The 26,134-nt window shown below is 51.4% G+C and overlaps 1 protein-coding gene across 1 annotated transcript; it reads left to right on the top strand.

The window, feature by feature from the left end:
* Nucleotides 1-10,270: 10,270 nt before the first annotated feature.
* On the top strand, nucleotides 10,271-17,135 carry LOC118983043 (speedy protein E4-like). The gene is made up of 7 exons (XM_037040325.1): nucleotides 10,271-10,337; nucleotides 11,855-12,055; nucleotides 12,705-12,763; nucleotides 13,206-13,291; nucleotides 14,896-15,067; nucleotides 15,237-15,311; nucleotides 17,031-17,135. Exons 1-7 carry the CDS (start codon nucleotides 10,271-10,273, stop codon nucleotides 17,133-17,135), a joined length of 765 nt encoding a protein of 254 aa, XP_036896220.1.
* Nucleotides 17,136-26,134: the final 8,999 nt, after the last annotated feature.

The raw sequence follows: 26,134 nt of genomic DNA, 5'->3' as shown, positions 1-26,134 counted from the left end.
CCTGGCTGCCACCCAGTCGGACCTGAAGTCCCTGGAAGAGCTTCCCCAAGTCAGAAGAAAACCCAAGTCCTTTCCATGACAAGGAGGCCTCATGACCAGGCCTCAGCTGACCCCTCCAGACCTCCATTCCTGACGACCGTCAACCTCTCTAATCCAGCCCAAATGGGCTCCTGAAATTCCTCCCTTCACACCACAGGTCTCTGCTCGGGCCTTTGCACCTGCCACCCTTCTGCCCGGAGTCTCCCCCAGAATCCCGCCCCTCCCCTTTCCATCCTCTGCCCAGGGTCTGCCCTGTAGAAGGGCCCACCCCACCCCATGACCACCCCTCTCTTTTCTTCTACTTCCTTCACTTTTCCTCCCTGGGCCGACAAGAGTATTTGTCTCTGTCTGCATCGTCTTCCAATGTGGGGTAGTCAGACTCACAGGAGAAGAAACCAGTGTCTGGGAAACATCATGTCTCCATCCCCAGTTTGATGAGAATCAGAGGCACATGGTGCTTTGGTTATGGCCTCCCCAGCTCACAAACATTAGTGCTCACAGACCACGGGGTCCAGAGCACCGTGCGTTTTATGCCGTGTTGACTGCCCAAGCTTCACACACACCCGTGTCCATGAGCTCAGCCCCCGTCACACCCCACCATAAAGCAGACACACCCTACTGTGGCACACAGGGACAGGGGGAATTCCTGTTAGAGACGCGTATGTGGACTGGCACTGCCAGCTGTCCTCGGCTGGAGCCACATGTGGTGGGGGAGGGGAGGGCAAAGGCCGTGGACAGGCCATTGCAGCAGAGGCAGCGCAGGCGCCCACAAACGTGTGAAAAGCTGCTCTCGGCTTCACTAAGCAACGCTAACGATGGCGGCAACGCAGCAGCAGGCTTTACCTCGCAGGCGGCCAAGATTCCCAAGAGAACAACGCCAGTGCAGGTGTGGGAAGTGGGTGTGGCTGCCGCGTTCACACCCACTGTGGCCCTCATAGAAATGTGCTGCGCCTGTGTCTGTACAGCGCCTGTTACATGCCGCACAGAGCAGCGGACACACTCCTCCACTGAAATAACAGACACGACTCACAAGCACATCTGGCAGGTGCGGGAACCCCTTGGGTGGGGGGAGGGTCCATTCAGACACAAGTGTAGTCCCAAACCTACCTGACAGTGGAAGCCTCCTCTGCAGCTCAGGCGATGAGTGTCCCACGGACCCTACTACGAGCAAGCTGAGACACAGGCTGTAAAGCGTCAGATCCTGTGGTCCCATACAGCCCCATGTGACCCGATGTGACCCTGTGCGGTCCTGTGTGGTCTTACGTGGACCCGTGTGGTCCTCCACCTTGGTCCCATGTGGCCCGGTGTGGTCCTGTGTGACCCTGGGCAAAAGACCATTTCTTAGTATCAGTTTCCCTGTCTGCAAAAACAGGATAATGTAAAAATTAAATGAGGCCCCGGGATGAATACAGTTCAAATCCATGTATCACACTCCCCCGCCTTGAAGTAACGAATCTAACCCCTGAGCGTTACAGGGTGCTGAAGCCGTTAGGTGAGGCTTCACTGGAGTCAGGCTGACCCCGGGACCTGCTGATCAGGTAGTATTGGAAGAACGGGGCCACCGAGACGCGGAACCTCCTGCCACAGGGAATGCAGAGTGCAGCCAAGGGAGCAGTCTTGCAAGCGTCCGAATCACATGGGTATCTCTCAAATACCTGCAGGATAGACGGCCCTGTGACCGAGACACATTCAGAAACAATTACCTGTGAATTATTTCTGAATGGATGGACAAGAAAGTCCTGTCACCTACCTGGCTCCTCCGATAGCCAAGAAATAAATGTGTGCCAAATGTCCCACAACATGGCGAGGAAGAACGTGCTCTTTCCTTTACGGGATTACAACCCAGGGGAGAAATGAGACTCACACAAATAACAAATTCCTCCGTCACACCTAACTTTTTTGGAAGTATCACCCTGAGGCGGAGTCAAAGCTGAGAGAAGGAGGAGACTGGAGTAATGGTGAGAGTTGCTGGGAGAAGAAACTTCGAGGAGAGAAGGGTTTGGGAACTTGAGCTCAGACTAGAATGTGTCGTCTGGCCAAACGCAGCCGCCCCAGGGAGACGCAGCGCTGTGGGGTGATCACCGCAGGAGCAGGACACATTAGGGGTATGGACTGAGTGTGTGGGAACCGCCCTGCCTGTTTGCAGAAGCTGCAACCCCCATGGCTAAGGCTAAGTAAGAGACCTCGGGACCATAAGCCACTAAGGAGACAAAGTTTATCTTCCTAGCTGGGGTGCAGCCTCTGCCCCCTCTTACTTCACCCTGCTTGGCCTGGAGCGAATGACCAGTTAGCCAATGACCGGTAAGATTCCTCAAGGGAGGGATCACCTAAGACAGGCATGATCACAGAGGGGCCCTCAGGGAAGGACTGGGGGGCTATAAAAAAGGGGTGATGGACCCTCACCCCTTGGCTTTGACATAGCCAGAGTCCTCATTCTCTCTGCAAGAAGTCTCCCAATCTCTTGGCTGCCTTACTTCCACCACCTGACTTAAGCTCGAAACAATGCCAGAAGGCAGTGCAGCCCTGGGCAGAAGCAGGGGATTCCTGGAGGAGATCAGGCCTAAGAAAGAATGCATAAAATCCTGTGAAACCTGCTTTGCTAAGGATGCCCTCAATTTTCTGATAAGGGTCTAAGCAAGAAATGGGTTTGTTTCCAAAAGTTTTATGGCCCTTTAGCTATCTGACCCTGACTTGAATAAGCCCTCATAGTTCTTTGAATGTTATCTATTGTTTGATCATTACTGCCTGATAATGATTGATGAGCTTTACCTGTATTCTTGTGCAAACTGAACCCAATAACAGCCCATTGAGGAACAGGCTCAAAGCCCTTCTTTGACATACTAGCCACCCCTCCTCCCCAAGCAGATCACGTCACGGTAGATTTATTCTCATCCAGAATGTCCCAGTGAGGGGCGTTGTCTGCAGGCAGAGCCCCCCCACATGAGTGAAGTTCAGCAGCATTTTGGGAGATGACAGAAAATTAATTTTTCCAGGCAACACAGAGCTACTAGTGGGATTCTTCAAGGCTGAGGATTTCAGTTTCCTTTAGGGCTTCACGGGGGAGTCACTGCAGGCTCGTCCTGTGAGACAAGCGGTGACATTGACCGCTGGCGCAGGAAACACTGGACTAAAGGGCAGGGCGGACAGGAGCAGCACGAAACAGACAAGCAAAAGCCTCGAGACCTGAGACAGGAGGAGTCCTTAAAGAAGAAATCCTGGGCAGAAGCAGGTCCTTTAGATGCATTTGTGGGGGCCGGAGGGTGAATGAGACACAGGTCCTCTCCACACACTTACCAAGTGCCTGCTGTGGCAGGATGCTGTACAGGCACTGGGGACAGAACAGTCAAGAAGAGAGACAAGATGCACCTGTGTCTGGGGACAGAGAGAGCCCCAGGCCCCAAGTCACCAGCACAGGCGCACCCCACAACCGCGGTGGACGGAGCTTCGGGGCTGCAGCGTGCAGTGGGCGTTGACTCTGACTTGGAGACAGGGAAGTGCAGAGTGAACCTGGGGACAGAAACACATCTGAGGTGTTTCACAGTAAAGACAAAAGGAAGGTGATAAGAACAGAGAGGTCACATAATTTATTTTGAATAATAAAATTATGAATGCCTACAACCAGAAAGACTCAATGACAATGGGTTACTGAAAATGTCCTAAGAGCAAGCGAGACCCAGGGTTTAATTTTTTAAAATCTGCCTATTGATTTCAGAGAGAGAGGAAGGGGGAGAAAGAGAGAGAGAAACATGGATCCGTTGCTTCACACACACGCCCTGGCCGGGGACCAAGCCCCCAGCTCTCTGCTGTACGGAGTGACGCTGCCCCCGGCCAATCCATGCCCACCAGGCAAGAGACCCAGGGTTTAAGAGGAAGAAGGCAGTGACTGGACTTGGGTTTGGGGAGGTAAGCATGGAAAAGCTCCACAAACATAAGTATCTGGGGGGAAGGAAGACACCTTGGGAGTGAGAGTCAAGCAGCTGAAGCACACAAGTGACCATCTCCAGCCACTTCTAAGGTTTGGGGCCATTAAAAATTCCTGGGAAGAACTGCCAGGTTCCTCACTGCCTCCCGGGGACTCTGGAGCAGGAATTCTCCCTCCACTCTCCACGGCTCTTCTCCCTGCTCCAACTTGACGATGGTTCCCGCTTTGATGGTGCCACACCCTGTCAACAGATATGAAAGAGCCCGTGACACTGGCTGCTGGATTCTGGATCTGCGCCGCCCAAGGGAGGTGCTGCCTTACCAACCACACACCCTAAGTGCCCATCTCAGCTGTGCCAAAATGAGGGCCATTCATCGGAAAGGCAAAGACCAAAGTGCCCTGCCAGGTGCCCAAAACACAGTAGCCACATTGGTCCCGTCCAAGTTAGAGTCAGTAGAGCTGAGGAAAATACCGAGCATCTCAGCAGCTCAGGGAGCAGGCTCTCCTCACCCACCGCAACCAGGTGACTGTAGTTCCCCGGGCACGTCCCTGCAGGTGGTCTTCTCAACAGGGTCCAGCTGCTGTCTCTCCCCCTGGGTTATGTCTACAGTCACACCCTTGAATGACTCTGGCCCCTGTAATGGCCGCGTGATGGGAATTGGGTGACGTGGAGAAGGCACACCAGGACAAGAGTTCACCGAGCTCACCCGGGCAGAGTCAACTATGCACATTGTATTCCTTTTTATGTTATAGATTGTGAAGGAGAATAAAGCTGTCAGACGGACACTCAGACCGGCAGCCCCAGGCCGAGGAGCACAGTGCTGAGGGGCGCTCGTGGGAACACGCTGCACTGCGCTCCAGTTTGCTTCCAGAACATGAGCAGTGTTGGTTCTGCTCTTGCTCCCCGGGCTGCTGCCTCTCAGGCTCCTTGGCCAGCTTCTCCTCTCCCCCACGTCACCCTGAGACAGAGGGCCCCGGGGCTCAGCTCTCGGTCCTTCACTCTGCTGTCTGCACTCACTGCTTTCACGATGGGCCCAGGTGACCTCCTGGCTTTCATTACCATCTAAATAGATACATTTCCCAAATTTATATCACCAGCCCAGACTCCTCTCCTAAATTCCCAGATCTCAAACTGAACATGCCTGAAATTCAGCGGCTCTTCCCATCCAAACCTGTTCCTCCTACAGCTCCCAGTGTTTGCCACACTCACCAGAGTAACGAGCGAGGTGGGCAACATCACCCTCATTTTGCACTGCACTGCACGGGGGAGCCGACAGCAGGTTCACTGTTGCTGCTGGGAAACAGCATTACCACGAATGTTCCAAACTGGTTTTTAATTTGGTGAAAGGTGCAGGCCCCCTGCCCAAGTTCACTTTTATGCATAAGGAGAAGGGGAAAGCTGCATCGCTCTTCCCCTGGCTTAAAACAGAAGCTTTATGAGCACTTGTAACTTTAAGGTGCTGGGCATCAGCCCTGGCCAGTGTGGCTCAGCCCATTGAGTGCTGGCCTGCGAATCAAATGGTCACTGGTTTGATTCCCAGTCGGGGCACATGCCTGGGTCGCAGGCCAGGTCCTCAGTAAGAGGCAACCACACACTGATGTTTCTCTCCCTCTCTTTCTCCCTCCCTTCCCCTCTCTCTAAAATAAATAAATAAATACAATCTTTTTAAGAATATGGTGGGAAAACCTGGATAACAACAAATTAAGAAACCAATCAGAACTGCAGCTATTTAGGTTTTTAGCTTAGTTACAAAAGACAAAGGAGCAAGCCATGATGGTGGTGAGTCTTCAAAGACCCCTCAGTACAGTAACCCCCAGAGCCAGCTTGTAACCACAGAATCGGAAGCGCTCACATGTTTTCCCACGAGCCGGAACATCAGGGGAGAGGGGGCGATGCTTTGTGACCACCTCGGGACCTCCTTCCCCTAGCGGGGCTTCCGCAGCAGATCATGCCGGCTCACTCCCTGCGGTGGGGGAGGGCGACACATCGCCTTACCTTTCTGAGAGGCCTTTCACGGCTGGCTGGAAAAGGCAGCGCCAGAATTCCACCGGTGAGGTCTGAGAGAAAAACAGGACCCCCTGTCCGATGTGGCTCAGTTGGTTGGGCATCTCCCCACACGGTGGAAGGCTGCCAGTTCGACTCCCAGTCAGGACACATGCCTGGGTTTGGGGTTCAGTCTCCAGTCAGGGCACATACAAGAAGCAATGACCAATCGATGATTCTCTCACGCCGTATTTCTCTCCCTCTCTTTCTCCCTCCCTTACCCTTTCTCTAAAAATAAATAAATAACATCTTTTTTTTTAAAAAAAGAATATCCCCCAGAGGATTGTAAATGACAAAGTCTCAGAGGACATTAACAAACATGTATCAGTGGCAACCAAATGACAAAGAACAGCGATAGCCCACTGGGGCCAGAGGCTGCAGTCCGAGGACCTCCAACCGAGCAACATAGTCCTCTCAACCCCAGGGGAGAAGAAGGCAGACATCTCACACGTGCGGAGCCTCCAGAGTCAGGAGTCGGCACACCACCTCCGGGTCTGAGCAGGAGAGCGACTGCCGCACTCACCGCCCCAGAGCCAGGGATGGGGGACCAAGAACCAAGGACCGTGAAGGAGCCACCCGACAGCACACTCCACCCACCTGCAAACAGACGCTACACCCCAGAACACACTGGGGACAGTGACCTTGAACTTGGAACCCCACCCACGCAGACTTGCTCATTTTGAGAAATGTAAAAAATACAAAGTACTCAGTTTCTCAAAATGAAAATATTACAGGATTATATGACAATCCTGGGGGGGGAGACAACTAAGCTTGGAAGAAAATGTTTACTACCTTGAACCAAACGAAAAATTTGTAAACATTTAGGACTGCTGTAGACATCCTCCAGAAAAGCAGAAGAAAGCCAAGCGGTGCCCTGATAGAAAGCCCTTCACATGACAGGAGAAAGGGGCCCGGGGAGAAGGCCGCACCCGGCTTGGTTCCACGCGTGCCACACTCTGGGCAGGGCGGGACCTACAGACAGCGCTGTCGGGGGTGCGGGAGGGAGGGACGAGCAGGTGGCACCCAGGGGACTTTCGGGTCCTGAAACCATCCTGCGTGGCTCGGTGATGGTGGATACACGTCCCTCTGCATTTGCCAGCCTAAACCATACAACACAAAGAGTGAACCCTGATGTAAACAACGGACTTTAGATGGTAACGTGTCAACACCAACTGCAGCGATACGCTACGTCAGATGGTAACAACAGGGAAAGGCGAGAGCCAGGGGTATGGGAGAAAACTGCGCTGTCTGCTCAACTTTGCTATAAACCTAAAACAGCTCGAAACATAGTCTGTTACTGGGGGGAAGTTTCTGAGATGCAAAAGTATTTGATATAAACCTCACTCATGGTCCAGAAAGAATCCCAAGCCTCCCAACATACTCTCAATGCACCCCAAGTCCTAGTCCTTCCCTGACATCTCACCAGAACCCCGACGTCGTGCCTTTCACAGAAGCAGTGTCTAGAGGTGACATCTTTTAATCAGATGACTCACTTCCCCAATGAAAAGGTTGCAGAACAAAACCCAAACCCAGGACTGCACTGGTGGCCCCTCAGCCTGCCTCACGGTCGCCCCCATCCTCACTGTCTGTGGAAGCAAGGTTCCTCCTAGCACTGCAGGGGCCTCGCCGGGCCCACCTGCGCTGCCCTCTGTCGGAGCGCTGCACCGCCCTCTGCGGCTGCCCCTCTGCAGCGGCTCCGGTCCTGCTCAGTCAGGGCCGCCCCCAACTGCCTCATCAGACCCACACCCTCCCTCAGCTGAGTGAGGGGACAGTTACAGGCAGACCATGCTACCTCATCCCTTCAGAGTGTCCCACGTATTGGCCGCGAGGGTTCCATGATCCCCCACAATTATGTCTATAAATTACCTCCTACGAGGAGAATCGAAGCTTCTTAAGGAAAACAAAATTCTCTCTTAAAATCACATTGGAGGAAAGATCTGTCACAGAAACCAACAGAGGAGACTGCAGATGGGCCAAGGCTAGAACTGGCCAATCTCCACTGATCTCTATGCTAGATGACCGGGGACCTTCACCAGGCCGGACTCAGCGGACGGGCAGGGACAGGACCAAGACTATCGGCTACAGGGTGAAACATGGATGGGAATAAGGAGTCTTCGCCAGAGACGTCACCACACAGGCTGCTGTGCAACCCTGGCAGGTGACCAGAGATATCTGAGGACACTTATTTGAAGAATGAGAAGGCCATTCCTCCGAATGGTCCTCATCTCACGCCTGGGTCTAGCAGTAAGGACAATACATCTATGGGGCATTGGTGTTTCGGTTACCAGCAGAGTTCTCTGCACTGAGTGACCCCTGGGCAGTATGCCCTTGCTTACGAGAGGCACAAGGCACCAGTGGCAATGTCTTAGGGACTGTCCATTAGGCAGGCTAGTCACAATCACAGTCTACGAAACCTTTAAAGCCCACAAGAAAACGGAAATGTTTCCGTTGGTCTATGTAAGTCAAGTAACGGATGGCACTTGTCATTTTTTTACACTGAGTGCAGAGAACAGGAGGCAGGCGCACTTGCCCGCTGGCTTGGAGAGTTCTAAAGGACCGTGCGGTCCACGCATGCAAACGCGACAGACATGCGCAGCGCTGACCTGCTGCTCCGCGTTTGGTCTGGGCGTATACTTATCTCGTTCCACTTTCCCATTTTAAAGTTCCAACTAGACACAACTAAGGCATTCTATAAAACAAACTAACAAACGAATCACAAAGCAACAGAAATAGACACACTGATAGATGGGAGAGGAGGATCATGTTTCTCTACCTGGCTTATTTCACCTAACATAACCCCCTCAAGGCCCATCCATGTTGTCACAAAGGGCAGGATTTCCTTCATTCTTATATTTTAGGAACATTCCACTTTGTATGTGCACGCCGAGTCCTCTGTACGCGGTCGTCCGTCGGGAGACTCAGGTGTCGGGAGACTCAGGTGAAGGACACTGCCACGGACATGGAGGTGCGGGTCTCTCTTCGGGGTCCTATTTTCCTTTCCTCTGGGTAATCCTCGCGGAGGAGGTGTTACCTTGCGGAGGATCTGCCATGCTGTCTGCCGGATGGACCGGTCTGACCTCACTCGTGGTTGACATGGGCTGGTTAGAGACGTGCGTGATCCAAATAAAAAATACAAGTTTGGGTACATCCTGAATATCTCATCCAAGTTCAAATGATGGAACAAACGCAAGACTCACAGCCGAAAGGTGGGGACAACCCACGTGTCCATCGGCAGGATAGACAAAATATGGTTTGGATCATGGCTATTATTCACCCTATCTACAGAAGCAAGTTCTGATGCAGGCTACAGCGTGGATGAACCTTGAACACACTATGCTGACTGACTAAGCCGGGAAGAACTGTGTAAACACCTACAGCAGGCAAACTCCCAGGGACAGAAATTGAAAGGGGACTCCCAGGACCTGGTGGGGATGGGTGAGGAGTTCGAATTTACTGAGTGCAAAGTCTCAGTTTGGGAAGAGGAAACAGTTCTGCAGATGGCAGGTGCCGACTGTGGCCCAATGACTTGCATGTGTTCATTGCCACTGAATTTACGCTTTAATGAGGTTAAAATGGTAAATTGGATACATTATTTCACCACAGTAAGAAAGAAAGGAAGGCCCAGGCTGGGGTAGCTCAGTGCTTGAGTGCAGGCCTGTGAACCAAAGAGGGTCACCAGTTGGATTCCCATTCAGGCCACATGCCTGGGTTGTTGGCCAGGTCCCCAGTGGGGGGCATGCAAGGAGCCACTGAGGAATGTATCTCTCGCACATTCCTGTTTAAAAGGAGGGGGGGGGGGAGGAAGGGAGAAAGGGAGGAAGGAAGGAAAAGTTTAACGGCCCAATTGCCCAGGTGAACAGCAGGGGTAAGAGATGGCAGGCAGTCCAGACAAACTGTCCCCCTGACCCTGCGGGAAGCCCAGATGGTCAGTCACTTTCGGCATCTGCACTGCCCACCTTGACCAACAACGTCCTGTTCTGTCCTGAATCAGAGATCTTTCCACTTAGTCTTTCTGTGGGTCTGACATTTGATTCGTAGGATCCTTAAGTGGCAGAGAAATTTCTGGCCCAAGAGTGACACACAGGCCGAAAATTGGAGTATGTGCACTAAAGCATCTTAATTGGACTTGGGGGGCAGGCTTTGGGCAAGTCATAGACTCCCGGAAACTCTAGACACCATCTGAAGGATGGGAGCACACAAAGAGCTTTCTAGGACTTTGGGTTCTCACAATGTCTCTTGGAATAAAAGCTGCCTGAGGGTAGAGGATGTGTGTCCCCCGCTACAGAATCCTGAACATCCTGTCTGTGAACATCGAGCTTTGCCAGATTCCGGGTTTGTTGCTTCATCATTTTCTGAAGTGGTTGTATCACTCCAAATTGATTCCCACCCCACCCCCTGATTTCTATTTATTTCTTTTTGGAGAGAGGGGGAGAGAAGGGTAGGGAGGGAGGGAGGGAGGGAGAGAAACACTGAGGTGTGAGAGAAACAGCAATCGGTTGCCCAGGTCCCCAACCAGCCGAGGAGCAGCCTGCAACCCAGGCATCGTGCTGATAGGGAATCAAACCAGCAAACTTGCACTTCAAGGGTTGATGCTCAGCCAACCAATCCTGGCCAGGGTCAGGGCACCATTCAGTGTTTTAAAGTAACTTGTTAAACTGACGAGTCCATGCACCCAGGAACTTCTTTACACCTTTATCCCACTCTTGCGAGGTCTGAGCATTTCTGGTTTCCATCAATGCCTGTGTCACCTCCCTCTCTCACCAGGAGACACTCTGAGATAGGAATGGCAAGGAGCACATCCCAGCATACATCACGTTCAGAATGGAGAGAACAGAGCGTCTGCTGGCGAGGAGGTAAAGAGTGATGTCGACACTTGAGGACAGTTATGGAGGCTGGTCTGGGGTTATTGGGTCAGTAGCAGGAAACGTTGTTTTCCCCTGATCTCCAGGAGAAATGCACACATGGCAGTTACATGTATGTATGGCAGTTACATATATGGCAGTTACACATAAGTGTTTGAATCTTTCAAACTGGTTGCCAGGCTGGAATGACCGATGACATCAGAGGCTTCCGACCATCCTGATTGGAAGGATCAATCTCCGTGGCGCTTGGCAGCGAGGGTGGACAACAGCCTCTTCCCTTCAGCCTGTGATCGCCGAGATTTCCTGAAAGAGTTTGAAAGAAATCATGGCTGGCCATGAACAGAGTCTCCATTCTGACAATCTGAGCCCCCAGCCAAGCACCTCAGGGTATCCCCTGGAGGTGAGAGTAATTCAGGTCAACCCAGGACCATCAGGTGAGGAAACAGGGGGCATAGGGATTTGACAGGGGCGACCACTGAGGAGGAAGGTGAGAGGAGGGTGAGTAGGGTACGTGTGAAAGAATGAGGAGATTCAGGAAGCCAGGGACTGGGGGAGACTACAGGAGCTGGGGACAAGGATATCCCCATGAAAGGACAACCTGCGAGGCAAGGTCAGAGGGATAGGAGATGAGAGCCAAAGACGAGAGAAGGGAAGGGAGGACACAGTGAGGTTCCCTGCCATGGGAACAAAATGACCTGTAACAAGGAAGAGTTTTCAGGACCGAGATGTACAAGGGCAAGGCGAATGGTGGAGGGGGATGGACATCACCACAGGAGAAAGGTGAAGAGATGGCTGGGGAGAAGGCCAGTAGCCCACGAGACTGGAGAGAATGGAGGGCTTTGTTTGAGGGGAGGATGGATGGGGTGGAGTGGGCATCTGGTTTAGGGGACCAGTAGCTGATTTCCAAAGCAAAAAAGTCTTACCTCGTACCCTGGGCTCTTTACTCAGCTCGCTGTGTGGATTCCAACCCCCTGCCTCCAACCACAGGGGGTGGGAAGAGGAAGAGGAAGAGGTCAACCAGGGAGGAAGCAGGGGAGGAGCCAGAGGAGGAGTCAGAGGAGGAGACGGCCCCCGGGCCTGAAAACACATGGGTCATAGAGACAGTGTGTGGCCTGAAAATGACGCTGAAGAAGAAGCACACGTCCACGGTGCTGCCGGAACACCACGAGGCCTTTGCCAGGCTGCTCAGTAAGAAGATACCCTGGAGAGGACCCTCTAATCCTTAAATGTCCTAATACCTGTATTTTTCCAACAGAAAAGAACCCCCTGCCAGTCGGTGCACTCTCCATCCCAGGAGAACTCCCGACTGGTCACTCAGCAGGGACACTTGGAAGTGATGCAGGATCAGGCTAGACTTGAAAACGCTTGCCCTTGGGGTTCCGGGGAGTGGTTTCAACTGTCCACTCTGAGACTTCTTAGCTCTGACTGGCCCCCCTTGAATCCAAATACCAGCACCTGTGTAAAGGGGTATCATGAGGCCACCCCTGTACCCTGATGTTCTGTCCACTGAGAAAATGACTGACTGGCTAGGGCAGCGCCAGGGGCACACTCCTGTGTGATGAGGGGGCAGCACTGATTATTTCAGATCTGAGCGATGCGGATATGCCACTGCCACCCTACCTGTCCCCCAGTCCCCCCACACTGGCTGGGTGGGGGTGGTGTCACCCCTGCTTCCTTGCCCAGGGAACAGACTTCCCTATCCCTCCTCCTGTCGGCCTCAGCCTTGGCCACAACCTGACCCTTCCCCAAGAGGGGCACAGTTCTCCTCTTTGCCCCGCAATGCACCCCTGCCAACTGTGTTCCTGTGGCCAAGCTCACACCTGCCTTCTCTTCACAGAGGATCCTGTCGTGAAAGGGTTCCTGGAGTGGGACAAAAGCCTGTGGCTCACAGACAAGGTAAGAGGTATTCCTGCTCTACCTTCGATTCCTGCTCTACCTTCGATTCCTGCTCTACCTTCGATTCCACGGAGGTGTGGGGAGCTTCCTGAGCCCACAGTTCCCAGTCCAACTGGAGGCCTCTTCACCACTTCCCTTTGGGGACCCAGGTGGTTCTTGCAGAGTGGATGGCAGCCCTGCCTCTGGCCCAGATCCTGTGCCACCTGAGCCCAAGGCCTGTCCCTAGGGTTATTGGCACACCATGTCCCCTGTCCTCTCAGCTTTTGGGGACTCCCCCTTGCTCCAGGTTATCAGAGACCCCCGTGATGCCAGCTGTCCTACACACATGCCCTGAAACCCTCAGCCCTTGCCATTCTGGGAGCAGCAACTGTTCCCTTGTCCTACTGTTCTTCCCCTTCCACCAGGTGAGTCCTCTGGTATGTTCTTTCCCTCTTTCCACCAGTACCTGCTGGCGATGGTCATTGCTTACTTCAGCCGTGCGGGCCTCTTCTCCTGGCAGTTCCAGAGAATTCACTTCTTCCTGGCCCTGTGAGTACTGCGCTGAAGCCCATCAGTCAGCATTCATCCCCTGGGGAGTGTAGGGAGAGGAGTGGGCCTCCGACCTTTCTTCTCTTCTTCCAACCATTTCGCCTGTGTACTCTGTGTACGCCCATGATAGGACTATAGTGTGGTGTTTGTTACACCGTTCTTTGTAAAAGCCATCAACCCTAAGGCCAGTTAAAAGACAGAAGAAAGAAAAAGAAAACATAAAAGCCTCTAAACAACTGACTCCACTCTTCCCCCCAGTGAACAACCTCATCATGAGACTGACCATTTTTAATTTTTCCCTCCCCCTACCCCCACCTCATCACACTACCAAACGTGGTGGGATTCTCCTCAGCCGAGGCCGTCTTTAAATAACCCAGGTCTGTTGTGAAAGGCTCCCCAGGGCCCTGGTCGGGTTGCTCAGCTGTTGGAGTGTCACCCAGTACACCAAAATGTTGCAGGTTCAGTCCCAGTCAGGGCTCCTGCAGGAGGGCTCTCTCACATCAATGTTTCTCTCTCTCTCTCTCTTTCTCCCTGTCTCTAACATCAATAAATATATCCTCAGGTGAGCAGAAAAAGCCATGACCCCTAGGTATGTTTCTTACAAGTCTCTCTGAATATACTTCTCACACACCCGTCTAACCTCTTCACCACCCTGCTCCCAACAGTGTCATTGGCTAATTTTGTTCTAAACCAAGGCCAGCGTTCCCAGTGTGACATCAGCTCTCTCTACAATCTCCATCACATTTGCTCCCCATCCTGACATGACAATCTTTGTGTCGCTGGCCTTCCTTGATTTTATATTGTTTTGGGTCTTGGTATTTTTGATACATATGTAACTGAAGGAAATAATTTCTTCTGAAAATGAACTCAAACACCAGAATCTTCAGACCCCCTGACTTCTGCAACCCAGTAGCACTTTAATTAAAACTTTATCATAGTGTGATATTTTGGGTTATAATTATTTCTCATCTCCACCTTTCTCCTGCTTTAATCCCATCAGACTAGACCAGTGCCGAAGGCAGTCTTGCCAAAACATCAATGGCTCCCTAAAACACTCAGCACAGTTCTTTTCCTGTTACAAAGTTTAAGTTATATTGAGTCTCTGAGGTAATCAGTTTTGCACTTGACCACGAGACACAGCATTCTGTTATTCATTCTATGAAATCTTATCATGTGCATCTCAAGTGGTTGGGAAGAGAATTCAAGAAGGGCTGCTGAGTGCATGCCCTGAGGACCCAAGCCCTCTCCTGGTCACTGGGTAGGAAAGCGATGAATACCGCAATGGGCCAGCCCGGCCCTGCCCACAGGCACTGTCTAGGGACTTACACCACAGGGAGACAGGTGTGTGCACACACAGCAAGTTAAAGGACCGGAGTGGGATTCCCCACTGAATCTTACCTGCACCATCAAGGTGTGAGAAGTGCCCTTCAGGTCCCAGCTCTGCAGGGGCTTCTTGATGGCAGGGTGGCACTCTGTGACACTGGACAGGGCTCCTGTGAGTCCTGTGTGAAGCTGATCCCGTCTCTGTCCTTTCTGGGAAGTGGACCTCAGGTAGGGGTCCTTCCTGTCTGGCTCCCCACTAACACCTTGGTGGCTTTCCTCAGCTACCTGGCTCTTGACATGGAAGAGAGGTACCACGCCCCTAAAGAGGCCATCTTTTCCTTCCTCTATGGGGACAGCAACTGCGCCCGGCGCCCCTTGTTCCACAAACTGCGATTTCAGTTCTTTCGTTCCATGGGCTACAGGGCGTGGGTCTCCAAGGAAGAGTGCGAAGAGGTGAGTGGGCTGTGGGGGTCAGTGGAGGGGGGACCAGACTGGAGAGAGAAGGGATCGTGGGGAATCGCAGTCCGCACTGGGGATGAGAGAGATTTGGGGGCTGGGCAAGGGGAGGGACGGAGTCTGTCCAGAGAGTCCTCGTCTCCTCAGGGGCTGTTTGTCTTTCCAGATCCAGGCCTTTGATCCCGAGCTGTGGGTGTGGAAGCGAGATCGCAGCCTCCTTTCTGAAATCAGGGAGCCTGAGGTAGGTGTGCAGGAAGGCAGGGCTGTGTCTGCACAGGTCCAGACGGAAGGACTGGCTGTCCTTTCAGGAAATCTGAGACGTTTAACTGCTGCACCCTCTCTCGTCCTCCCCACCCCTCCCCGTCACCCTCCATCCACTGCGAAGTGCACCCGCCGGGCACATAGCCAGGCACCAACTCGGCTCCCAGCCACCAGCTGACGAACCACACCCAGGCTCCTCGATGGTGTGTGTGGGTGCCAGGCTTCAAGATTTGGCTGGAATCATTTCACTGAAGCAACTGGGTTCAAATGACAGCCTGTTGCAATACTGAGTTTTGTGAAAAGTGAGATTTTTCCCTGTATTCTGTTTTGACGTCCTGGTGTTAATTCAATGGGCCTGTCATGCCTCAGAAATAGTGACTATAGTGACTGACTCACAATCAAGTAAATGCGTAACATGGGATATGAGATGGAATCATCTCTACATCCAACAGTAAAAGATAAATCATGACTAGCTCTATTCTCATCCAAATTTACTCTCAAACAAATTGCTGATGGCCACATCACAGGTGTGTTCCAAATTTCCCCTGCCTCACAATCTCCCCTCTTGCACAAGTACAGGTTTTCCCCTCAGATTCAGGGTCCAGGAAGTTTGTCAGAACGAGCAAAGGTTGAGAAGGACTAGCTCTGGGGTGGCTCACTAGGACCCACACATTGAGAGTTACAGCTTTGGGCAGAGCATTAAGCAGAGGTTTGCTTTCAATCCTGCGAACTCGCTATCTCTGACCATTCTGGCTGCTACAACCAAAGGCCAGAGATTGGTGGCTTACACAGAACAGACCTTGACTTCTGCTCGTTCTGGAGGCTGGAAGTCCAAGATCAGGTCGCATTCTGGTGAGGACCCTCTTCTGTGCTGCACACGGGCCAGCTCCCTGCCAGGTGCTCCCTTCTTGTGAGGGCCGAGGCATGGCTCTGGGGACTTCAATAAGGCCAATAATCTCACCATAAGGGCTCCAGCCATGACCTAATCTCCTCCTGAAGTTGCCCACTTCTTCTTTTTGTTAATCCTCTCCTGAGGATATGGTATTGATTTTAGAGAGAGAGGAAGGGACAGAGAGGGAGAAACACCAATGTGGGATGGGGTCCAACCCAAAACCTAGGTACGTGCCCTGACCTGGGATCAAACCCACAACCTTTTGGTATATGGGTCGATGCTCCAACCAACGGAGCCACCATCACCCCAGGGGTTATGAATTTGGGGGTACACAAGCACTGTGACTATAGCACTAGCCAGGTCAGACCAGGTGTTAGGGGTAAACATTAGAATCCAGGGTTAGCCTTAGGCAGCAGGCCCCTGGTCCCACAGTCTCTGAGGTTGACATGTCAGGGATGTTGCCACTGAGTTCAGATTTTCATTCATACAAATGGACCAGGGTGTGAGTAAGGCGAAGCAGGGCTCTGCCTCCGCGGGCTGCTCCCTGAACAGAATCACTTAGAGCCCTTCCTAGGAAGCAGGTCACTGGATAGATGAAGTAATCTTTGCACTCAAGGTCATCAAATTTCAACAATCATACTTGAAACACAAAAGTATGAGACAGAGACTGAGAATGGAGGATTAGAGAGACAATTGGACTTGTAGGTTAGTCTAAACTCTGCTTGGAATTGACTGAGAATTTAGATCATTTTCCTATCTGGAGAGCTGCCTTTTTGAAGAGTGACATCCTCTCTCTCTCTCTTCCAGGTCGCTGCACCCACGGGAGACTCCAGTTCTCAGCAGCAAGTCAATCCAGGCACTAATGACAGGCACGAGGAAAGGAAAGAGGAGCCTCCAGTGCAGAAAATCTAGCAGAGCCCAGAATATTCCCGAAAGAGCTAGAGACTTATTATGCCCTGCTCTTCGGAACAATTCTAGGAGTCCATTTAAGGACAGTTGGAATCCAGGCTTTTTTCCGGTTCTGCCCCTTTCTAAGTCAACACCCCAAATTTCCCGTGTTTAATTCACATCTCCCCTGAGGGAGAAGCTGGAGGTCCCGTTTTCCATACGCTTGGTTGCAACAGTCTGGAGCCGTCAGAGGTGGAGCTTAGGGCTGGGAGCAGAAGGAAATATTTGGGAGTGTAAAATTAGAGCCATAAGACTGTGACAGCTGAATGTATGCCAAATTTTGCTGATTTATTTGGAAAATGTTCCCATAGGATTATTATACGTATTCTCACATTTAATATTTATGTATTCATTATTTAAATTTTATAGGTTTATGTTAAATAGTTTTGAAATAGCCTAAGTTTTGAAAACATGCTATTCCTACTTAGGTTTTGGTGATTATTCTAGCTGCTTTCCATATGCAAATGTAGCTTTGTTTACCTTATCAGGATGGGGTTTTTGTGGTTTTATCTGTTATGGCATATCAATTACCTCAGAGCTGGGTGAGTAGTCCCCTCATACTCTTGTCAAAATAAATGTTTATGTTTTGTTTGGCCTCTATTACTGAATTATGAGAATTCACTTGTAATTTCTGAACTCGCCTGGCTGACATGTTTGTGTTATTGCAGATTACTAAAGAGCACAGTGCAATGCATCGCTTGAGGAAATGTAGTAAAGGTGAAATTCTCACCTCCCTGATGTGTGTGTTTGTCCCAGCTAAAGTGATTAGCTACTCACTGGCAGGGGATAATATAGCTTACTGGGGTTGATGGGACTCAACCAAATGTCTCAACTCTGAGGAATAAATGGCCCTGAATGGTTTTCCAGGTCAGTAGGAAAGAGTTTGAGGTCCACCTCTTGCCTCAGCTAGAGTCTGGCAGCAGGGAAGAAGGTCACGATACTGAGGTTGGAGAACCGGAAGAGCAGAGGGAAGGAGACAGCACCACCGTCACCTAGGCAACAATGTGAAATGTAAAATAGAGCACAGGTGACTCAACAAGATGCGCTTCCCTGGAAATGGCTGTGAAACGTGGACCCACTGGCACCAGAGAACACACACAGTGTTCACGACCTTCGACCCTAATGGGAGCCCTTCCCACAGCCTCCCATATCAGCTTCATGTGGTCAGAGGAGGAGAGTCTGTGGTGAGGTGTGAACCGTGGGACAGAGATGAGGGTATCAGAGAAATTCTGAGGAAAATAAAAAAGAGAGAGCAGAGAGGATGAGCTCAAGCCATGAAAGGGGATGCACGTGGAGAAGGAGGACATAAAATCATGAGTAGAGGACCACGGAGGACAGCAACGCAGCAGGGGAGATGGGACTTGATCCCAGATACCAAGTCCCCGTGGCCTCAGGCCGAGCCTCCCTCACGGCACACAGGTGTGTTCACCCACCCCTGACCTCTAATCGCAGGGTTGGTCTCTCTGGCCTGGCGGGCCCCCACCCTGAGTCACGTCCTCAGCACGAACCCAGGTGCGCTCCCAGGGACCCAGGACAGTTCGCAGACACTCCTGTCGCTCAGGAAATTCCCAGGACTTAGGAGCTTCCTCTAGGGGGACAGGGCCAAGGGCCAGCCACAGCGCTCATTACACAGCACACTGAGCATTGGCAGGAGCTCCACTGGAACTCAGGTGGTCGGGGGAAGTAAATAGCTGTGGGCGCAGGTATGTGTTAGGCCGCAGCTGTGGCAGGGGAGACAGAAGAAGCAGGCAGTGAAATAATGGGGTACTCACGGGCCACCAGAATAGCACAGGAGGTGCACACATTTAGGACACGGGGGCAGCTCATGACACATGAGTAACTGAGTGAAGAGAGGCCAGAGAGAAAATATGGCTGTGTGCCAGGTTGGGGGTTCTTTTTGCCAATGAGCTGGAAGGAAGGCATCCTGGCTAATATTGTGTGTTATCACAGAACTCCGTTCACTAAGTAACATTTCAATTAAACATGTCACTTATAAGTGAGCCTGTTACACCCCTTTCCCTTATTTATTGGAGTCATCTGTGGTCACTGATTCGAAGCCTTAAGCTCTCAAGCCAAGGACGGGACTAGCGCTCGGGATGCTTCGTGTGGTGGTGACATTATGGACCTGAAGCGAAAGGGAGACTGGAGCTGCGTGCCTAGGCGGACGGTCTGCTCACCCAGCGTCTGTACCAAACGAGCGTGGGAGTTCTCTGTGCCATCCTTGTAACTGTTCTGTCAATTTGAAGGGTTTTTTTTTTTAAATAAGTGGTGAATAAAAGAGAATGCTGTTAAACGTTAACGTATAGTGAAAGTTTCTAAAGTTCTCAGAAAGTAATGGGAGGCGATTCAAAGATGGACCCACTTAATCATCAAAAAAAGGAACAACGTCAATATACCGAAACACTGACAAGTTACTTAAACCTGTGAGCTAATAACAAGAACAAAACGAAGCAGATTGACATCTGCTTCACCCTGTCACTCAGGGTTTTGGAAATAGTCTTTCTTATATGAACCACAGATCCAAGTAGAGTGAAGACGATTTTCTTCAGAAAAATATTTCAGCTAGTAAGTGAAGAAGAGATGATTGAAGGAGCATATTACCATTTTGTCTCCCCTGAGGGATTAGTGGGCCGTGGCAATGAACATCGACCGCCACGGGCTAACACCAAAGACAGGCAGACGTACAGGCTTCCAGAAGAAAGAAGACAAGGATCACGGACAGCAGTCTTGCTGAAAGAACCGAACCTAAGTCTAAGTAAATTTCCGATCTAACTACCAACTTTACAAGGCATACAGGCAATTTAAAAATTTAAACAAGTAAAATCAAAACAGATGGCAATGCAATCAACACAATCCAGAGTGTGAAAAATGAGGGTAAATAACTCAAAAAAAAACAAATTGCTAAGACATAACACAAGAGATATATAAGGGTAGTTGCTATGAAAAGATTTAAAAACCTATCTACTAACTGAAGCATATGGACTCTATTTGTGTACTGACTGAAAAGAACAAACAGGAAAGCTTTTAGAAAACTGTGAAACTTTGGACATTCAATATTATGCGAGGAAGAATGGGCCCTGGCTGGTGTGGCTCAGTGGACTGAGCACCGGCCTGTAAAATGAAAAGGTGCCTGTTTGATTCCCAGTCAGGGCAGGCTTCTGACTGATGTTTCTCTCCCTCTTTTTCTCTCTCCCTTGCCCTCTCCATAAAAACAAATAAATAAAATGTTTTTAGAAAAGAAAGAATGGTGTCATGGGGGTATCCCCACCCACTTTTTCAAAGACTCCTTATCATTTAAAGATACGTACAAAAGTACTTACAGGTAAAACTTTTTAAAAAGCCAAGTAAAGGAGGAAAACATCTGTCATGCGAGGAAATGGACTGGAAAATGGCCCCTGGGTTTCAGTAGAATCAGCCTGAGGCCAACGTTTACCAGCGGATGTGGGAAAGCAGTGAGGACGAAGCCAGGACGCAGAGAACTGAAGTGGGAATGGGAAGTGAAGGCGTCTCCACTAGAGAAGACTGTTTCGTGTCGTTAGCTGGCAACTAAGCAAAAAGAGTAACAGAAATATTTGAAGGATGAGCAGGTCATTGCCCCACGACTTCCGGTTTCAACAACTCCCTGAATTTAACGATAAAGATGGAAATGTCATTATGCTCACTGGTCTCTTCTTCTGGCGATGCTGTCAGCCTGGTTCAGTGTCATTTTCATCTCGAGAAGACGTTCTAGTTCTTATCTGTTGTAGTTCAACTTGAGTCTGTTAAAATACCTCTTCTGCCTCTACTCAGTTTTTTCAATAAAGGGAACACAGTTGATAGGCAATTTCAGTTCTCGGTTAACTGCAGTGTCTGCGTCCGTTCTAGGCCCCTCTCGGTCGATTGGTTCTTTTCTGTATGCGTTGTATTTTCCTACTTATTTCCTCTAATTTCTCAGCTCTTTCTCAACTGTCTCAGTTTTCCCTTCTGTTCTGTGGCTGGAACTCTAAGGCAGTAGCCCGCCTTATGCGTGCCCGGCCTCTCGTAGGAATGTCTCGTGTTTCTTCATTAAGTGACATCCTGACTTTAGATTCGACAGGACTGAAGCATAAACGTGTGTGCGTGTGAGCACACACGTGTGTGAATGTGCATAAATTTTAAAAGTGTGTCTGCGTGCCTGTGTGTGGGTGAGCTGCACACATATGTAACCGACATCGGTATGTATTAGACACAGTATGCATATTAGGTTATAAGAGTTCATGTGTATGTATGTACACATATTCAATGTTAGTGAATTATCAATCAATTAGTGAAGCATTAATCAATTCCCATTTCCTTGAAAGTTTTCATTTTTGAATTTGATATGCAGTTTAAATATCATCAGAGGCTTTTTCAGCATCTTTGGAGATTCAAGGGTTTTCTTCTTAGCTGTATTCTAATGGCATATTAATGGGTTGCCATATTAAAGTAGCCTGTATTCTTGGAATAAGTCCCATTTAGCTATTACAGTGATCTTTTCAATCTGGTATTGGATTCTGTTTGCTAGTATCTTAATTTGGATGTTTGTGTTGATGTAAGTAATATTGGCATGTAATTTTCCTGATTATTGAGCAGTCTTCCAACCCCTGCCACTTCTTGCCTTCTGCACAACTTCGACCCGGAAGGTTACTCCCTCTCATGAGTGATTTATAAGCTCACTTGGCTCACTCTGAGAGTAACCAGACCTCCTGCTCGTCACCCAGCTCTCCTTCTGCCGTTCCAGGGAATCTCACCTGTGGGGCCGACAGGTGGGGCTGTGTCAGAGAGCACAGAGTCTTTGAACAATGACTAACAGGGGAACGGAGCGTGTTTCCTGAGCACTTCCCTTCCGAAGTGAGTCAGGTGTCCGCAGGTCCTAACACTGCTGTTCTCCCAGCACTGAACGCCCACGCACGTGGGTCTCACCCGGAGCGAGAGACCATGCACACGGTCCTCTCTGCCAGCGCCCTGGGGTGTCATTGGGGGACATCATTGAGCATCGTGAAGAGCCCAGCTTATTAGATAAGTTGTCTTGCTCTTCTGAAAATACCGTTAGAGTGTTCTTAGGCTTCCATGATAGTTTGACTCGATGTACAGTTCTAGGTTCAAAATCCTTTTTCTTCTAAAAATTGTAGGCCGTTCTCCATGAGAAACAGAATGCCAGTTACCAGGGATCTACGGTATTTTCTCTTCACTTTCCGGGACTTTTTTCTTATCCTTTGGCTACTTTGTCAGTCGCGTCTGCACCTCTGTGCGTCCCCCCCACGCCCCAGCATTCTTCTCTGCCAGCCGTTGGCCCCTTCGGTGGCGGAGGCTACACCCGCGGCTTCCGCCCAGACCTCACTTCCGGTTCCGCCTTCCCTCCTCCCTGCGCTCCTCCTCCACCTTCTCTCCTCGGGAACGTGCGGGACTGTTAGAGCTGGCTTTCTGATCTCAAATTTTGTTTCACCGTCTCAATTTCTTGTTTTTCTGAGAGTCTTCCTCAATTATATAGTCTGTGTCCCATATGTTATTCAAGCTTCTTAGCTGAGGACTTTTTTAAATTCAACAATCCATCCTTTAATCTCTCAGTATTCTCTGGTGGCTATTTTTTAGCAGAATATTCTCTTCTTATGGAAGCAACACCCTGCTTAATTTATTAAAAAAATGTAAACCAAGGCAAAGTCATGTAAGTTGCTTCCTTTTCTAATTCGATTCCATTGTTGTTCAGTTGTCCATCCCAGCGCTCACCTTCTATGTGTGCTGTTTGCCTCGGCGGACGTTTCCTGACTTTTTCATCTCCGTGTTTGACAGAACAATTGCTAAAGCTAATGTGGACGTGCTCAACCAAAGACCCCACCTTGCTCCTCTCTCCTTCATGGAGGGGATGGCTGCAGAAGTGAACAGGCAGGGACGTGTATGTAATTAGATAGGCACCACTTCATTTTTTCGCCAATTTTTTTTATTGTGGTAAAATACACATAGCACAAAATTTGCTCTCCTAACCCCTTCAAAGGTACAGTTCGGCGGCATTAAGTACCTTCACCTTGTTGCACAGCCGTCACACCTGTCGTCGCCATAAAGCGCCTCACCTTGTGAAATGGAAACTCTGTCCGTATTAGACACCAGCACCCACTTCTCCTCAGCACCCACCCCTCCCCCGGCACATCCCCTCTGCTCCCTTTCTCTGGGAATCCGAGGACTCTAGGTACCTCATGCATGTGGACTCATACAGTGTTTGTTGTTTTGTGACGGTCCTGAAGGTCCTGAAAGTTCTAAACTGTGGCACGTGTGAAAATGTGTGTACATACCACGTTTTGTGTACCCTGCCATCCGCCAGTGGACACGTGGGCTACTTCTGCAGGTTAGCTGTTGGGATAACGCTGCTGTGAACAGTTGTACACAAGCAGCTCGTCAAGTCCTTGCTTTCATACTGGGGGGCACAGACCCAGAACTGCAACTGCTGGGTCGTGTGATCGTTTTTTATTTATTGAGGAACCACCACGCCTCGTCCAGAGCGGCTGCACCATCCTACATCGGCACCAGGAGGGCACCAGGCTTCCAACCTCTCCAAGGTGAAGTTGTTCAGGTTGCTTTATGTCGAGAGCCTATGTGGGGAGTGAGCAGTCCGCTCACCGCGTGTTTGCTTCTGTTCTCTCAGCCCTGGGAAGAGCCCCTGGGTAAGGCTGCCCTACGCCACCTGTGGAGCCTGGCCATGGCACCAGAGGAGATGCTTTCCCCCCAGGGAACCTCCCCCCAAAAGCAGGTGGCCTACAGGGGACTTGCCAGACTCGAGACTGAAGGGGCTGAGGGAGCTGCCCGCTGGCACCGTCTCTGGGCACCTCAACCTGGGCACTGGCCCGAGACAGGACGGTTTTCCAGGTGCAGCAAATAAGCCAAGGTAAGACCTATGTTTCCCTGTGAATTGGAACAACAAGCCCTGAGTTACAACATTCCAATATATACAGAACAGCTCCTTCACTAAGGCTCCCACGCCCAGGAAACCTGCTGCAAGGAGAGCTGTCTTAAGCCAGGCCTTGGGCACAACAAGCCTAAGCTCTGGACTTACACCTTGGGGTCGCCCACCCCCCCTGAGCTCCGGTGAACGCCTCTGCCCTCCTGCCTGGAGCACACCTGCCCCAAATGCTGAGCATCGGAGCAGACACCTCCACCCACCATGCTGCCCTTCACTTCCCTTTAAAAGGGCCATTAGATCACCTCAGTGCTTGCCCTCTCAGCATGTCACACCCACTCCTGGGGAAGGTCCTGGGTTGGGCTGGCACAATGCCCATCGCAGCCTGCTGACAGCCCTGCAAGGGGAGACTCGGCTTTGCACTACAAGTTGAAGTGGCCAGTGGAAGAAGCTCAAAGGACTAAAGCCAGACAAGCAAAGACTAAAGGTGCTGCCCCACGGGGCAGCCACCTCATTTGACACCAGCTTGGCTTTTCCTGTGCTGTAGAAGGAAGGCTCCCCCACTCCTCTCTCCCTGGTGGGACAGTGTGGGTGGCAGGGGGGCCTGGGGCAGGGAACCATGGGCGGGATCTGACTGTGAGGCTGCTGCCCTTGCTGGGCCCTCGCCAGGTGGCCCTCGCTGCCCTCCTGAGGCAGGCTGTGGCCTCTGGGCACCTGTCTCCTCTCCTGGAGAGATGGAGCACCCGCCCACCTCAGGGTGGCACTCACACTCAGCCCCCCGGAGCGCAGACTTTGGGCCTCACTCAGGGAGGGTGCGCTCAGATAAGGCCCTGGCTTGTTCTTGGAACTCTGCTTTTCCAATCTGCAGGGCTACCGGAAACGGGGTCTGATCAGCTGTTGAGGAGAGGGGCAGGGAAATGCGGGGAGAGCCCAGGGTGGGGAGGGCTGTGAATGTGGGGACCAGGGAGCCACCCAGAGCCATTCCTTCTAACCCTAGCTGAGAACCCGGGTCTCCTTTCCCAGCCACTCAGAACCACCATGGGCCCAAGGTATGGCTCATGGACAGCAACTGTGGTCTGCCATGTTCCCACCAACAGAGGCTTAACTGGACTTTTATACAGAGGAGGTGGGGGCTGGGAGCAGTAGGGGAGGGGCTCTGAGCAAACGGGCAAGTGATGGCTTAGGGCCAGGGCAGTCCACTAACCAGTCCCAGGGGTCAGAAAGGAGAACAGGGCAGGGGGCCCCCAGTTACGATCTCCCTAACCCTCTGAGCTGGTGTGACTGGGCGGTCACCCCAAAGGCCAGCTCAGACGGAGCCTTCCTACTCCTGGGTGCATTCTCCACAGCCTCCTCTGCCTGCTGACTCTGGGAGAGGTGGGAGGGGAAGCCTGGAGGTGTGTCCTGATCTCCTGACTCCAAGCAGGAAGCCCAAGAGGAGACTGAGCTTCCAGGGGTGGGACTAGAATCTCTCTGGCCTCAGATAGGCGGCCCTGACGCTGACGATGAGCAAGTGCGGAGCTCCGTTCCTGACAATACCTCAAGGGGCTGCCCTGTTCCCGGGGAGGGGCCTTTGTTCAGGCCTGGGGCAATGGGGCCCAGGGGCTGCTGGGTCGGCTTGAACACGAGGAACTCCTACCGGCCCGTGTGAGGAGAGTGGATACGTGCAGAGTGGGGGTGAAACACACACCTAGTCTGCCAGGGCCAATCCCCACTCTCAGGCCCCCTGGCTTTTTCTTGTCTTCAGACTTTCAGCTGTTGTGACGTGAGGTGGGAGCCCAGAGAGCAGAACGCCACCTGCCCCCGTCTTTGCGTGCCCGACAGGGTTATCCTTCAAGCACACTTTCCTCTGAGCCAGTGGACAGCACAGGTTGGTGTCTCAGACCCCAGGCCAGGGAGAAGCCATGAGAACCGGCCCCACTGGGCCAGCACTGCACATCCCTGGCCTCTGTTCTGGACGCACCTACCTTCTTTAGGATGAGCAGACCTGGTCCCTTCCCATCTGAGTCCTGGGCAGCTAGCTCCTCGTGAGTTTATCTGATTCCCCTCCCCTCTCCCCACTGCTCCCGGCGGGCTGCAA

The sequence above is a fragment of the Sturnira hondurensis genome, unplaced genomic scaffold, assembly GCF_014824575.4.
Source record: "Sturnira hondurensis isolate 20B ecotype Veracruz unplaced genomic scaffold, ASM1482457v3 Scaffold0002597, whole genome shotgun sequence".
NCBI classification, from domain to species: Eukaryota; Metazoa; Chordata; class Mammalia; order Chiroptera; family Phyllostomidae; genus Sturnira; species Sturnira hondurensis.
This window is presented reverse-complemented; position numbering and strand designations above follow the sequence as displayed.